Source organism: Hypanus sabinus, chromosome 6 (assembly GCF_030144855.1).
Source record: "Hypanus sabinus isolate sHypSab1 chromosome 6, sHypSab1.hap1, whole genome shotgun sequence".
Lineage (NCBI taxonomy): Eukaryota > Metazoa > Chordata > Chondrichthyes > Myliobatiformes > Dasyatidae > Hypanus > Hypanus sabinus.
In genome coordinates this window covers 25957404-25974270 of record NC_082711.1, presented here as the reverse complement: position 1 = coordinate 25974270, position 16867 = coordinate 25957404, and the positions used below count along the sequence as shown (strand labels likewise).

The following is a 16867-nucleotide window of genomic DNA, read 5'->3' as shown; positions in this document are numbered from 1 at the left end:
ATGGTTGTCAATAACCAAGATGCAGATCAGATGCAAAATTGGAACTTAACCCTGAAAAGTCTGAGGTGATGCATTTTGAGAAGTCAAATAGGGATAGAATATGTCATGTAAATGCAAGACACCAATGAATGCTAATGAAATCAAAGGGTCCAAGGCATCCAAGTCCATTGTTCCCTGAAAGTGTATGGAAAACTTCAATAAGCATTTCACCCTTGGTTGCTTAACTGACTGCCCATGACACAAAACAGGTGTGAACAAGCCAGTTATTATAAAAGAAGTTGCTGCAAAAAACACTCAGGGTGCCAATAAAGTTTTAAATAAGAAATGGTTATCACAGCTGGCCACCAAGATCCAGCAAACTCTGAGACCAACATCACCAAAATGAAGGATGGTGAAGATAGCACATGTTAGGCTTGTCTTTGTGGGTCTGGAAAGTAGGGAACTTCAACTTTACACATTTGAGAGTATTGTGTGCTGCTGCCACACTTTAGGAAGGACGAGGCTCACCAGGGTTATGGCTGGACATGAGAACTTGAATTATGGTGAGAGATTGGATAGAATGGGCTGGTTTTCCCTGGAGTGAAGGATGACATGACAAAAGTATCTAAGATTGAGAGGAGAGGCAAGGTAGCTGCTCTTTTGCCCAAGTAGACACATCAAAGACAAACAGATAAGTTTAAGGTCAGAGGAGGTATTAAAGGTCAGTAACTTGTGGTGTCAGTACTGGGACCTCATCTCCTTACAATCCGCATAATGATTTGGATGAAGAGAATGCAGTAACTGGTAGATGTGCTGATGACACAGAAATGCAAGTTAGCAATTTATGAGGAGGACAAGGAACCTGCAAAGGGGCATAGACAGGTTAAGTGAGTGGGCAAGAAGTTAGCTGACAGAGTGTGATGTGGGGGTAAAAAAAGTGATCCACTTTGGGAGGACCAATGAAAAAGAAATTCAAAGAGTGAAACTACTAAAATTTTGTACTGCAAAGGGATCTGAGTGCATAAACACATAATTAGCATACAAGTATAACCAGGTTAATGGAATGCCAGCCTTGTTTGCCAACATAAGTTTAAAATTAAGGCAGTTTTGATGAAAGTTGGAAATGCACTGATGAAACTGCACCTGAAGCACTGAATAAATGTGGTTTAACATTTGTGGTTATTTGTGTTGAAGACATAGCAGGGAAATTTTTACTTTATTTTTATTTAGCGATACAGCATGGAGTAGACACCTCTGGCACTTTGACCACTACTGTGCCAGCAACCCCACAACCGTGATTAACCTTAGCCTAATCATGGGATAATTTACAATGACCAATTAAGCTACTGGGTACATCTCTGAATTTGGAGCCCATGCATTCCACAGAGAGGACATACAGAAACTCCTTACAGAACAGCACCAGAATTGAACTCCTGAACACCCCGAGCTGTAATAGTGTCACGTTAACTGCTATGCTACCATGGCACCTCTAAAATTCACTGAGTTCATTCTTGGGGTGAAGAAATTGTTTCAGAATCAGATATCATCCTCAGAAGAGGGAGGTAAAAAAGAACTTCTCCTCTCAGTAGGTTGCAACTCTTTGGCAGGCTGTATCACAAAGTGTTGTGATGCAGAATCATTGACTGTAGTGAGGATGGTGATAAAATGATATTTGAACTGCAAGGGAGTCAATGGGTATGCACAGGGAGAAAGAGGTAAAATTATGTCAGTGTGTAATAATACAGTAGAAGTGGAACAAGTTTTTTGGCCTACCTCTTTTTTTTTGCATATTTACGGAGCCACAAATTTACCATCTGTCACAAAAAATGTTCGAAAGTATGAAAGACACTTCAAGTTGAAATATATTACAAAATCAATATGCCTTCTATGAAAGGAGAATCAATTTTCACCAACTTATAAGTTGTTAAGAGTTTCTTCGGTGCTGAAGTGGAGAAAAGAATTCTTAATAGGCATACAACAAAATACATTGATGAAGGTACAGCAGAGGACGTGGTGCATATGAATTTCAGTACAGCATTTGATAAAGGTTCCCATGCAAGGCTTATTAGGCAAATAAGGAAGCATGGGGTCCAAGGAGACCTTGCTTTGTGGATCCAGAATTGGCTTGCCCACAGAAGGCAAAGGGTGGTTGTAGATGGTTCATATTCTACATGGAGGTCAGTGACCAGTGGTGTTTCGCAGGGATCTGTTCTGGGATTCTTCCACTTTGTGATTTTTATAAATGACCTGGATGAAGTAAAAGGGTGGGTTAGTAAGTTTGCTGATAACACAAAGGCTGGGGGTGTTGTGGATAGTCTGGAGGGTCGTCAGAGGTTACAGCGGGACATCAACAGGATGAAGAACTGGGCTGAGAAGTGGCAGATGGAGTTCAACACAAATAAGTGTGAAGTGGTTCATTTTGGTAGTTCAAATTTGAAGACAGAATATAATATTAATGGTAAGACTCTTGGCTCTGTGGAGGATCAGCGAGATATTGGGGTCCATATCCATAGGACATTCAAAGCTGCTGCGCAGGTTGACAGTGGTAAGAAGGTGTACAGTGCATTGGCCTTCATCAACCGTGGGATTGAGTTCAAGAGCTGTGAGGTAATGTTAAAGCTATATAAGACCTTGGTCAGACTCTACTTGGAGTACTGTGTTCAGCTCTGGTCACCTCACTACAGGAAGGATGTGGATACTATGGAGAGAGTGCACAGGAGATTTACAAAGATGTTGCCTGGATTGGAGAGCACGCTTTATGAGAATAGGTTGAGGGATCTTGGCCTTTTCTCCTTGGAGTGATGGAGGATGAGAGGTGACCTGATAGAGGTGTATAAGATGGTGAAAGGTATTGATCTTGTGGATAGTCAGAGGCTTTTTCCCAGGGCTGAAATGGCTAACACGAGGAGGCATAGTTTTAAGGTGTATGGAAGTAGATACTGAGGGGATATCAAGGGTAAGTTTTTTCCACACAGAAGTGGTGGGTGCATGGGTATTTTAAGAGACTCTTAGATAGGTACATGGAGCTTAGAAAAATAGAGGGCAATGCAGTAGGATAATTCTAGGCAGTTTCTAGAATATCCTACATTGCAGGCCGAAGGACCTGTAATGTGCTGTAGATTTTTATGTTCTATGCACAGGGCATCAAGGAAAGTCAAGGAAACAGTCAAACACAATATTCTCCACATTAAGGTAACAAAAATTGCATTTCATTATACTTCTGACAACACCTGCCGTACATGGTCGGTGCTCCCAAAAAATACATCCAATCATTTGGAATGAAGAAATGTGCTATCCAGTACAGTATAGTAATACTGTAAACCGTGAAGACTTGCAGTGAATGTACTTGCCAGTGTTAAACAATATTACTGTTGAAGCTTCTAGGTAATTCTTGAAGCAATTCATCAAGCAATTCTTGAAGATATTTACATTGTTGAAATCATCACAATTTCATCGCACAGCAAATACAACAAGGCAACTTCTTAAGAGTATTGGAAATAGATCCGTGACAGCTATCATATTTCTAAGGACCTAATTAATTTGTAATGGAATGTAAAAACCACTGGTCAGTGGAAAGATTGGGTGAACAATTCAGATTGTTATTCTCAACTATCAACAATTTTGAAGATTAATTGAAAAAAGTTACTGTAGGTGGGTGCTCTGAAGCACATGAACAGTGCAATTGTAACCAAACCACTATACACCACAAAAGTGAAAATGGTAAATAGACAGTTTTAGGTCATTATGCAGTAATTAACCAGTTCTGGAAAAGCTGTGATCAAAGTTCATCAGGAAGCGAAGAAATGGCAGCATACTTCCTCAAAGAAGGGCAGCCCATTCCTCTCTGTCAGGTCCTTAGTTACAATATTTTAGCAAGTCATATGTACTTCAGCACATATTAATATAGCACAATGTATTTCACTTTTTAGTACAAATGTTCCAACAGATCTGATAAACTACACTTTTGCTATAAATTGCAATAAGCCAAATAGTCATGTTTGTTTTGATTAAGCATTCAGCCAGCCTAATGTCTTTGTAACTAATACTCTTTCTTTTAAGTTCCCTACGTTCCTCATGATTTTAAGTTACCAAGGAATATTAAGTTGAAAATTTCATTGATTGATATCTTGATTTCAATCTTATTTTAACTAAATTTAGAAATTTATACCCTGGGTGTTCTGAAAATTTACCCCACAGCGATAATTCTGCATACATGAGAGCAATCTATTTACCATTTGTATAACTTTTTAAAAAATGCCTCATCTTTCTAAATTGAACTGAAATCAAGCCAGTGTAAATATACACAATTTTCTCAATTCAACTTTACACTATGACTGAAAATTAATAAAATAGTCCAATTGGTCTTTTCAAATCAAAGGAGATTGACCCCTATTTCTCATTATTGAACTCTACGTCAAAACCATGCAATGATGAACCTGTCATACTTGCACGTGATGAGATTTTTAAAAACTACATAAATGGTTCTTCCAGTGTCAAATCTGGAACAACTTTAGAGCTGTCAAGATCTTTAAGATTCATTCACATGTATGTAGTTAATATTATTTGCAAAATACAGAAGTGATTCATGTTCAGGGAGCACACTAATCACTACTTCTTTTGACCAAACTTCACACGTCATTAGTACAACGTGTAAAGGTTTCAGTTGTATTTTTGCTTATCTGGCAGAAAGCTGTAAGTAGCAGAGAAGCAATTTTAAAGAGAAAGGTATGAATGAAAGTAACTATCAAGTACACGTTATCATCATTAAGTCTTAAGGATAACTTATTTTTCAACTTATTGTTCACTGAATAAAATAACTAGAATATGTTCAAAATGCTGTTTTATTTAAACTTGTGATTAAACATTCCTTACTCCTCCAAAAGGCAGGAAAACATTTGCGATTTAGAGGGAAGACAATGGTTCAACTAATAAAGTTCCTTCCTCAAAGCTCCAAGACATGGGCTTGATCTTGACCTCTGATATCAAGGGAGAGACGTTTATCCGTTGTCCCTGTGACAGCCTGGGTTGCCTCCAAGTGCTCCATTTTCCTCCCACACTCAAAAACATGGTGGGCAAGTTAAGTAATCACTGTAAATTGCTCTTACTGTGTAGGCAAGTGGAACAATCTATGGATGTTGATGGGAAAGTAGGAGAATAAAATGGATTAGAGTCAGATAATCATTGAGTTATACAGCACAGATACAGACCATTCGACCCTTTATTCATGCTGACTAAGGGTCTTCCTGAGCCAATTTCACATGCCTGTATTTGACCCATATCGTTTTAAACTTTTCTTATCCATGTCCTGTCCAAATGTCTTTTAAATGTTGTAATTGCACCCACCTCTACCACTTCCTCTAGCAACTTCTCATTAACAGAGTACAAAATAAAATTTTACAATAACAGAGGAAGTACAGTACAGGTAGGCAAAAAGGCACAAAGTTATAACAAAGCTGACTGAGGGGGTCAAGAGAACCACCTATTGCTTCAGGGGATCATTCAATAGTTGTAGAACAGCAGAATTGAAGCTGTCATTAGTGATACATGCATTAAGTGTTTTCTATCTTCTGCTCTGATGGAAGGAGGGGGGTAGAAGAAAGAATGTTGGACTCTCACCCTCAATTTTTCCTTCAGTTCCTCCCACTTTCTACAAACTCAAGGGGTAGCCATGGACACCTGCAAAGCCCCAGCTGTGCCTGCCTTCTGTTGGATATGTGGAATGATCCATATTCCAAACCCTTCCCTAGTATAATGCTCCCTAACTCTTGAAGCACTACATTGATGTTTACATCAGTGGTGCTTCATGCACCCATACTGAGCTCATCAATTTCATCAACTTCTACCCCCGCCCTTAAATTCACTTGGTCTATTTCTGATATATCTTTCCCCTTTCTTGAACTTTTGTCTCTATCGCTGTCAGCTGACATCTTTTATCAACCTACCAATTTGCAGTTATCTTGATTATACCTCTTTCCACCCTGTCTCCTGTAAAAATGCCATTCTATTTCCCAGTTCCTTCAACTCCACCGCATCTGTTCCAAGGATGAGGCTTTCCTTTCTAGAACATCAGAGATGTCCATCTTCTTCAATGGAGTTTCCCTTCCTCAACTATTGATGCTGCCCTTACCCAATCTCCTCTATTCCCCCAACATCCAAGTTCAGTCTATCTTATAACCATTTAACAATTACAGCATGGAAACAGGCCATCTCAGCCCTTCTAGTCCGTGCCAAACACTTACTCTCAACTAGTCCCACCGACCTGGACTCAGCCTATAACCCTCCATTCATTTCCTGTCCATATACCTATCCAATTTTTTTTATGGCAATATCAAACCTGCCTCAACCACTTCTAACGGAAGCTCGTTCTACACAGCTACCGCTCTGAGTAAAGAAGTCCCCCCTCGTGTTACCCCTAAACTTTTGCCCCTTAACTCTCAACTCCACTTCCCTCCACTTTAACAGGAATAAAGTTCCTCTTGTCCTCAACTACCACCCAATGAGCCTCTGCATCCTACACATCATTCATTCTCAGCAACTTCCACCATCTTGAACAGGATCCTACCACCAAACATCTTTAACTGCTCTTCCATTTGCCTACTATCACAACAAGTGCTACTTGACTACAACTCTGCTTTCCAATACCATCATCCTCATAAAACTATACAGTAAGCTACAAGAACTAAGCCTCATTACCTCTTTATGCAAATGGATTCTCAATTTTTTTTTTAACTGCAGACCCCATTCTGTTCAGATTGGCAACACCTCCTCCACAATCATCAACAGCATAGGTGCAACACAAAGTTGAGTGCTTAGCCCCCTGCTTTACTCACATTACACTAATGATTGTGTGGCTAAGCACAGCTCTAGTTATTGGACCTCAATGCCATATTTAAGTTTGCTGATGACACCACTGTCATTAGCCAAATCAAAGGTGATGATGAATCAGCACATAGGTGGAAGACTGAAAATCTAGCTGAATGGTGTCACAACAACCACCTAACACTCAATCTCAGCAAAACCAAAGTGCTGATTGTTGACTGCAGGAGGAGGAAACCAAAGGCCTAGAAGACAGTCTTCATCAGGGGATCAGAGGTGGAGGGTCAGCAATTTTAAATTCCTAAATGTTATCATTTCTGAGGATCTGCCCTGGGTCCTGTCCTGTGCAATTACAAAGAAGGCACACCAGCACCTCTACTTTTTTTTTTAAAAGAAGTTTGCAACGATTTGGCACGTCAACTAAAATTTTGACAAGCTTCTGTATTGACAAGCTTCTGTAGACGTACAGTGGAGAGTATACTGTTTACATTATGGCCTGATATGGAAACACCACAGCTCTTAAATAGAAACACCTACGGAAGTAATGAATATGGCCCAGTCCATCACAGTAAAGCCTTCCCCACTACTGAGCACATCTACAACAAGCACCGTTGCTTTCTTCTCACTGCAGCCATCAGGAAGGAGATACAGGAGCCTCAGAACCCAAACCACCAGGTTCAGAAACAATTACTACCCCTCAACCATCAGGTTCTTGAAGCAAAGGGGATAACTTCACTCGCCCCAACACTGAACTGCTCCCACAAAACTGTGGACTTACTTTCAAAGGCTCTTCATCTCATGTTCCCGATAGTTATTGCTTATTTATTTATTATGACTTTCATTTTGTATTTGCAGTTTATTGCCTTTTGCACAATAGTTGTCTGTTTTTCATTGATTCTATTGTGTTTCTTTGCATTACTGTGAATGCCCGCAAGAAAGTGAATATGGTAACATATATGTACTTTGATAATCAGTTTACTTTGAACTTTACTTTTTGAAAACCTCAATTAAATTCACGAGTCACGATTTCTTACACATTGAAGCTATGCTAGTAATCTCTAATCAGTTTTTGTCTTTCCAGGTGCAAAATTTAAAAGCTGGTCAAGAATTTACAGGGAATAGTGCAAAATACATCCACTGAGTGGGCAAAATCACCTGATTTCAAAATCAGAGGTCAGAAGAGAATGGTCAGGCTGGTTCAAGCTGACAGAAAGGCAACATTAACTTAAATAACCACTGGTTGTAACAGTAGTGTGCAGAAGTGCATCTCAGAATGCAGAACACATTAACTCTTGAAGTGGATGGGCTACAGCAGCAGAGGACTAATCCTGTGGCCACTTTATTAGGTATAGTATTCCTGTACCTAATAAAGTGACCACTAAGTGTATCTGTGCAGCATATCTCTATGACTGAGTCAATATTAAAATAATGTTTTAAATATCATCCTATTTAATTACAATAGTTTTTGATAAATGGATAAAGGTGTTTTAAGGAGCAGTACACTCACTTTTTCTTTGATCAGATATACAAAATCTACACAGATCAATTGAAAGGGAAGTTAGTTAACGAAACAGCAATACTGTGGATCTGCAAAATTCGTCTTGTGCTCAATTTCCCCCATTACTGTACCTTTCATTTCCTTCTTCATCACTTTGCAAAAGGTTATCATCAAGCTCTTCATCAGACTGGTCAGACAGATTCTAATAAGTGAATAAAAAAAACACCAAATCAACTTAACCAACATTTCTGAATTACCACTAAATCTCCTTATGCAATAAAGCTTCAATCAGCTGTGGAATATCCAAGTTTTAAACTGTCAAGCTGCAGCTATTTTATTTCTAATTAATAGATCCAAGTCTTTATACTCTAAATCAAGACACTGAAAAACTTATAAAACCATGACCAAAGTAGAAAGTGAAAATAGGCATTTACTATTTTTCAGTCATATTTATATTTCACATTACATCTCCATTCTGCTTCATTGTGTTTCTAAACAATGATAATGCACATCTACATTTTAATTTCAAGCCTGGGTATGTATCATTCTAAATTTTATGACAAATAAACACATTTCAATTAAACAAATTTTACTCGTTCATGATTACAAAAATACATTGACAAAATATTCTCAACACTGGTGATTGAACAGTAACTGCCAAAGTACAGCAGTTTGATAGCTGCCTGAACATAAAACTCAGACGTGACTCCATCAGCAGCTGATAACATTGATAATCAAGTGACAATGTAAGAACTATATCCTGCAGAAAGTGTATAATGGTTAAAGGCACCTGCAAAATGTTAATATTTTGCCAAAGTCCTGACTTTGCTTAAAAAGGCAGGAAGCTAAATTACATTACAAATCTGGAGTAATTCAAATGCAATTTCCCCTTTCACCAACATGATTCTTCCAACTGTTATCAAAATGGAGAGAAAATTCAAACATCAGAGGTGCAAAGGGACTTGGGAGTCCTTGATCAAGACTCCCAGAAGGTTAATTCACAGGTTAAATCTATGGTAAAGAAGACAAATGCAATGTTGGCATTTATTTCAAGCAGAATATAAAAGCAAGGAGATAATGCTGATGTTTTAAAAGGCACTAGTCAAGCCACACTTGGGAATACTGTCAAGAGTTTTGGGCCCCATATTTCAGAAAGGATGTGTTGTCATTGGAGAGGGTCCAGAGGAGGTTCACAAGGATGATTTCAGGAATGAAGAGGTTAACATATGAGAAGCATTTGGCAGCTTTGGGCTTGTACTCACTGGAATTTAGAAGAATGCGTGGGGATCTCATTGAAGCCTACCAAATGTTGAAATAACTAGATAAGGTGGATGTGGAGAGGATGTTTCCTCTAGTGAGGGTATCCAGAACGAGAGGGCACAGCCTCAAAATTGAGGGACGACCTTCTAGAACAGAAGGAAGGAGAAATTTCTTTAGCCAGAGAGTGGTGAATCTGTGGAATGCTCTGCCACAGACTGCAGTAGACGCTAAGTGCGTGGGCATATTCAAAGCGCGTTGATAGATTCCTGATTGGTCAGGTCATCAAAGGATATGGTGACAGGGCAGATATATGGGGTTGAATGGGATAGAGGATAAGCTGCAATGAAATGGCGGAACGAACTTGATAGGCTGAAAGGCCTAATTCTGCTTCTATGTCTTATGGGCTGTTCATAACATGATAAACATGAGAAAATCTGCAAAACCTGGAAATCTAAAGCAACTCGCACAAAATGCTGGAGGAACTCAGCAGATCACGTAACATCTATTGAAAAGAGTCAGGACTGATGATGGGCCTTGTCACGAAACTTCAACTGTTACTCTTTTCCACAGATGCTGCCTGGCCTGCTGAGTTCCTCCAGCATTTTGTGTACGTTGCTCATAACATGACCTTGGCTCTACTGCTTTAATGCTTTGGTGCACTGGGGGGGGGGAAGAGAGGCGAGTAACATTTATTAATTCAATTCACAAAATCAAATAGGATTTTAACAAAGAAAAACAACAGAAATTTCATAATATACATTTTTGTTATGCTGTTCATTTCAATGTGAAATATCACCATATTTGTACTGCGCTCTTTCAAAAATCATGCATCTCTCAACTTTATTTAGTCCGAGTCTGGAGTTGCTGACAAAGTCAATATTAATTGCCAATTGCTAATTTCCCTGAAGATCGCTGCAGCAAGATATCCTTTTCACAAAATGGTTAAAAGATGAAAGAATATTCTACCCTTCAAGCCCATATCTGCTCTCAAGAGTGATTTAGTTCATCACCATATGCATTCATGACCCTGCAAAATTTTTCCTTTCAGAGCAAGTGGTGGATACAGCCCAGTCCATCAATGGGAAAGCCCTCCTGACCATTAAGCACATTTACATGGTGCACTGCAACAAGAAAGCAGCATTCATCAAAGACCCCCAACATTCAGGCTATACTTTCTTCTTGCTACTACTATCAGGTAGGAGGTACAGGAGCCTTATGTCCCACACCACCAAGTTCAAGGAAGTTATTATCAGGCCCTTGAACAAGTGTAAATAACTTCACTCAGCTCAGCTCTGAAATGACTCCACAACTTAGACTTTCTTTCAAGGAATCGAATTATTATTATTTATTTATAAAATGTCTTCTTTGTATTTTGGTTATTTGTCCGTCTTTAAAGTATTATTTATTTATAAAATGTCTTCTTTGTATTTTGGTTATTTGTCCGTCTTTAAAAAGTTTTTCATAAATTCTATTGTATTTCATTAATTTCCAGTAAAAGTTTAAGAAAAAGAATCTCAAAGTAATATTGAAATGTTTGTACTTTGATAATAAATGAATTTTGACTTCTCATAAAACTCCCTTTATATCTTTCACGATCACTGGCAATGAATTCCAGATTTTTAAAAAAATACTTTTCTCATGCCACTTTGGCCTCTTTCTTAGTTTCATTTTATATTCACTGATTTTCAGCAACTGGATCACGATAACAGTTTTTGCTCTAACAACTCAGTCTTTGTTCTTTATAACACAAAATACCTGTCTCCATGCAACTTCCTCTATTTGGTAATTTTGTTCCCACTGCAGCTTGAAAGCAATCCTATGCTGTTGTAGAAGTTCATGGAATGTATGACAAGCCTTTCGGCCTGGATAAACATGATAAACTATACAGGCACCTGCACATACTCTGTTCCTCCAATCACTGCCAAATCATGTACCTGTCTACGTGCCTCTTAAACAACGCTATTGTATCTACTTCCACCACTTCCCTTGGCAGTATGTGTGTAAATGCAAAAATTATCTTAAACAACACGACTGAATCTGCAGATGCTGGAAATAAATAAAAACACAAAACGCTGGCAGAACTCAGCAGGCCAGACAGCATCCATGGGAGGAGGTAGTGACGACGTTTCGGGCTGAAACCCTTCATCAGGAGACCCTTCATTGAAACGTCGTCACTACCTCCTCCCATAGATGCTGTCTGGCCTGCTGAGTTCTGTCAGCATTTTGTGTTTTTAATTACCTTATACATCTCTTTTAAACTTTCTTCCTCTCACCTTAAATCTTTGCCCTCTAGTATTTGCTATTCCCACCCCAGCAAAAAACTGAACTGATTACCAGCATTGTCTGTGTGGAGCTTGCATGCTCTGCCTGTGGCTTGCATTTTCCCCTTGGAGCCCCAGTTTCCTCCCACATCCCAAAGTCACGATGGGCCACTCTAACTTAAGAGTTTGTCAGCAGACAAGATCCTGGTGGTGGCTGACAGGACTGTGAAGAAAATCAAATTCATGTATGATAGTTTTATCTCTTGGATCAAATTGTTGTATTTGTGTCCTACTGCCTCTGTTTTAACTAATTTTCAGAAATCCCGGTTATTTAACCTCAAACGTGGCACCCGTCAGGGATGCCCTTTAAGTCCCTTTTTCTTTGATTTGGCTATAGAACCTTTGGCGATAGCATTTCCAAATTGTCCTGAATTGACCGGGATTTGGAGAGGGGGTGTTGAGCATAAAGTTTCTCTTTATGCTGATGACTTATTACTTTTTCTTTCAAATCCACCTACATCCTTACCTCCAATGTTTTCACTTCTTGACCAGTTTAGCCAGTTCTCTGGCTATAAACTTAATTTACATAAGAGTGAACTTTTCCCAATTAATAAAGAAGCACAAGAATTAACATTTCGTGATCTCCCTTTTAAAGTAGTTCATAATCAATTTACTTATCTTGGGATTACAGTCACAAGGAAGTTTAAAGATCTCTTTCGTGAAAATTTTGCCAATCTTTCATTACTATAAAACAGAGTCTGTTATAATGGCCACCTCTATCTATGTCTTTGGTCGGTCGTATTAATGTTGTTAAAATGTATGTTCTCCCTAAACTTTTATATTTATTTCAATCAATCCCAATGTTTATTCCTAAATCTTTTTTTGATTCCTTATACTCTATTATTTTGTCATATCTGTGGAAGAATAAGCTTTCTAGAATTAATAAAGTCTATCTCCAAAAACCTAAAAAAGAGGGTGGCATGGCTTTACCTAACTTTCATTTATATTATTGGGCAGCCAATATACGTTGTGCCTTTTGGTCTTTGTCCATGGCCAACCCGAGTGCCCTAATTGGGTGGCAATGGAGTTGAGCTCCACTAAAGAATTATCTATCTCTGCACTTCTTGGCTCTGTACTCCCTAGTAGTTTGTCCAGATTATTAGTTAATTCTGTTGTCAGACACACTTTGCATATATGGGCTCAGTTTAGGAAATTTTATGGTTTCCATGGTTTTTCCATTTCTAGCCCTATCTTACATAATCACCTTTTTTTTACCTACTACGTATGACTCAGCATTCCATGATTGGTATAGGAAGGGCATTAGACATTTTGAAGATCTTTTTATTGATAATCGCTTCGCTTCTTTTCAACAGCTCTCTGCTAAGTTCAATCTGCCCAATGCTCATTTTTTTCAGACATCTCCAAATTACACACTTTATTGTTCCTTTAATTCCTAACTTCCCTGAAATGCCTGAGAAAAATGTTATGGACTTACTTCTTTCCACTAATCCACTAGGTAAAGGTTTAATATCATTTATTCGAGATAAATTAGCAGCCTTACGACGTGCCCGTGGATAAAATTAAAATGGCATGGGAGCAGGATTTAAATACCTCCTTATCTGATGAGACTTGGGACTCGATTCTCAAATCGGTTAATTCAACCTCTCTTTGTGCTCGCCACTGCCTTTTACTGTTTAAGATTGTTCATAGAGCCCATATGTCTAAATCTAAGTTATCTCGATTTTACCCTAACATTAGTCCGCTTTGTGGTAAGTGCAAAAGGGGCGAGGCCTCTCTCATTCATATGTACTGGTTTTGTCCTAGCTTGGAGAAATTTTGGAAAGATGTCTTCATAACGTTATCGTATATTCTGAATCACCACCTGGAACCAAACCCTTTAATTGCTTTGTTCGGTTTCTGGGGTGAGACAGAGTGTCGACTAAGTGTCAAATATTATCTTTTGCCTCTCTCCTGGCTAGACGTTTAATCCTCCTTAGATGGAGAGATGTTGCCCCGCCCACGCATGCTCAATGGCTTAACGATATTATGAATTTGAAAAAATTCATTATTCAGTTCTTAATTCGGATTTAAAGTTCCATAAGGTCTGGGGACCTTTTATTGAGTACTTTCATAACCTTCCTCTTAACTAAGGTTTTTTTTCGGTCCCTTGCTTTCAGCTCCTTTTTCTTTTGGTAGTAGGCATTAACATCTTCTGTTGCTAAGTGTATTTACAGATTTGGGGGTTTGATTGTCCTGATTTATATTCTCTATATTGTGTTGTGGTTGGTCTGGAGTTTTTTTTTGTGTTGCGGGGCTTGGGGAGGATACTAATTTTACTTGTCTTCAATTTGGGTGCTTTTTCAATTATCTTTCTTTGTATCATATTGTTATTGTATGTTTATTTTTGCACTGTATCAATGTTCTTCATTTTGATCTGGGTTTTTTTTTACCTGTAGTTATGTAGAAAATGTATAAAAAAACTAATTAAAAAAAAATTCATGTATGATTGTTGTAAATGGATACTTGATGAGTGGCATGGACATGGGTAGGTCACAGGTCTAGATTCCTTGCTGCAACCTCCTAGACTCCCTTGTGGCAGTAAAGAACTGGTGATCTAATGCTAGCGTATCAGATAATGGTGCAAAACAAAGCCATAGTGTTACTATGATGGAAAAGGTAAATACTTAATGTAGCAGTTAGACTGCTACCCAAGAAAGCAAGTTCCTTTGGTATAGTAAAAAGCTCAAGTTTTGCTGAGGCTGCATTTAGCTTGATAATCAGAATCCCCCTCATTCCTGACATTCTGATAGATCAAGGGTTCCCAACCTGAGGTCCGCAGCCCCTTGCTTAATGCTATTGGCATATGGCATAAAAAAGGTTGGGAACTGCTGTGATAGATTCTGCCAAGGATTTGGGAACCAACGTGTAGGTTTCTTGCCATTTTATCTCCAGTTTCTGCACCTGCACTTGTTAACTACAGAAGGAAAATGACTGGTCAAGTTTCAATGTTTCTCAGGATGCAAGTTACTGCATCTGTTTTTAAAAATTAAGAGATAAATCAGGAGTTGACAGTTGTTAGTAGTTTCCAGCACTAAAAATTATGAGAACTAATCATAACTGATCACAAGTTCCAAAGAATAAATACAGTAAATTTTGTTTGTCTTACCTTTTTGCTCAACCCCCAGTCATCACTAAGCAAATCATCTTCAAGATCACTGTAAGACATGGTAATGGTAGATAATTTCAATTACTGACTGGTGCTGCAAAAGTTATGCAAATGTACATTACAGTTGAAAATTATTTAATACCTTAACAGAACAGTATTTAAATAATTAATTTGTTGATTTGACTTACATTAGAAAATGATAAATTCAAGAATTATCTGGGCATTCAAATACACCTTCACAGAGGTTTACACACTAAGAAAATCTTATATTAGTCTAAAAATGACAATGCAAATTATACATTCATTACAAAAAGATACTCTCAAAATGAGTTATTTGCACACACAAAATTAATGCATGGGAAAAGTGCCCATTATCCATTTTAGATCCAGTCACTACTGCATTGATATAGCATGTTTTAATATAATAGGGATTCCACTGTGCCTCACAGGAACAATCAGACAAAAGACAATGCTAATATGAAGGAAACTATTTGGACAATCCTGACCTACATTTTGAGAAGTGCTGTAATAGATGACATACAAGTTGTATGGTTTAGTAAAAGAATTCTGGACATCAAATGGACAATTACAGAAGCGGGAACTATTAAGAGTTGAAAGGAAAGGGGAATTCTCAGAAGATAGCACTAGAAGAGTGATAATGGAGGTTTTCATATCTGAAAGTCAGAGATTGGAGCAGGCTAAAATAAAAATGTATCTTCCACTCTTGAGCAGAAGCCAAGATAATTCTATGAACAGAGACACTGGTCTGAAAATGACGGTGCTTATTAGGATATTTACAGCATTTTAGGAAGGTATGAGAGTTAAACAGCCAAGAGTGCATATAGTAAATATAATTGCTGAATGAACAAACACGAGGAAATCTGCAGATGCTGGAAGTTCAAACAACACACAACACAGCAGGCCAAGCAGCATCTATAAGAAGCACTGTCGACGTTTCCGGTCGAGACCCTTCGTCAGGACTGTATGAAGTATGACGAAGTATCATGCAGTACGACTGTACTGTATGGTAAATACTGTACTTCGTCCTTACGAAGGGTCTCGGCCTGAAACGTTGAGAGTGCTTCTCCTTATAGATTGTTGTATGAATCCCAGATCCTGGGATGAAGCATTATCAGCAATATTTCTCACAAAATTCAAGATACTCTCTTTCAACAAAGCAGATATGTTTTTACAGAGTCAAAGCACACCTGTTCCATTTCACCAAGCTTAATTTGAAGACTGGCGGTTTTGCTATGTGAATTGCTGAGTGATATCTAAAAATATTGAGTCGGTGAAGTCTGCACATTTTGCAATCATTTAAATTTTTTTTTAAAAAGACCTTGCTCAGAGCTTGACGAGACCCAGTAAAACAAAAATAATTTGAATCAATGGTTCTACAGCTCCAAATCAGCAACCACATTAAGTTGACTTATACATCCAACCAGACCTTTATCATGGATTGTCTGTAAGGTTGCTACAAGAATGGTATTCTCTTTACTGACTTAAAATATTTTAGTTTTCATGTTTTGACAGTTCTGATGAAAAGTCATCAACTGAAACACTGTTTCTCTAGCCAAGGATACTGCCTGGCATGATAAATATCTCCAGCATGTTCTCTTTTTGGTGCATTGACAAGTATCATACTTTATTGTAAGCAATTCACAGTCTAACTAGTTTATATATAATTTTTGGTTTCCTAATATAATAGTGGTAAAGACTTGTATGTTGTTTTCCACACCGAAAAATGCTTCTGGCACTTGACGATAAATGAATATGAAAATTAGATTGAGCCAAAGATTATGAAAAGGTTACAAGTACCTCCTACGCTTTTGGAGACCGCTAGGGAAGGAAATGAGTTGGAACCATATCTATCAACAAAATTTCATG

At 38.2% G+C, this 16867-nt stretch overlaps 1 protein-coding gene across 2 annotated transcripts in view; it reads right to left on the bottom strand.

Annotated features, from left to right (window-relative positions):
- Window positions 1–16867, bottom strand: part of rbm33a (RNA binding motif protein 33a) — a 171698-nt gene that overhangs the window by 142559 nt on the left and 12272 nt on the right. The window contains exons 3-4 of one of the 2 annotated variants that reach the window (XM_059971859.1): window positions 14981–15029; window positions 8425–8495 (exon numbers count right to left, since the gene is read on the bottom strand). In XM_059971859.1, the coding sequence (XP_059827842.1) occupies window positions 8425–8495; window positions 14981–15029 (120 nt within the window). Of the gene's footprint in view, window positions 1–8424; window positions 8496–14980; window positions 15030–16867 lie in introns of those variants that run through there. The other variant, XM_059971860.1, reaches the window with a different exon arrangement.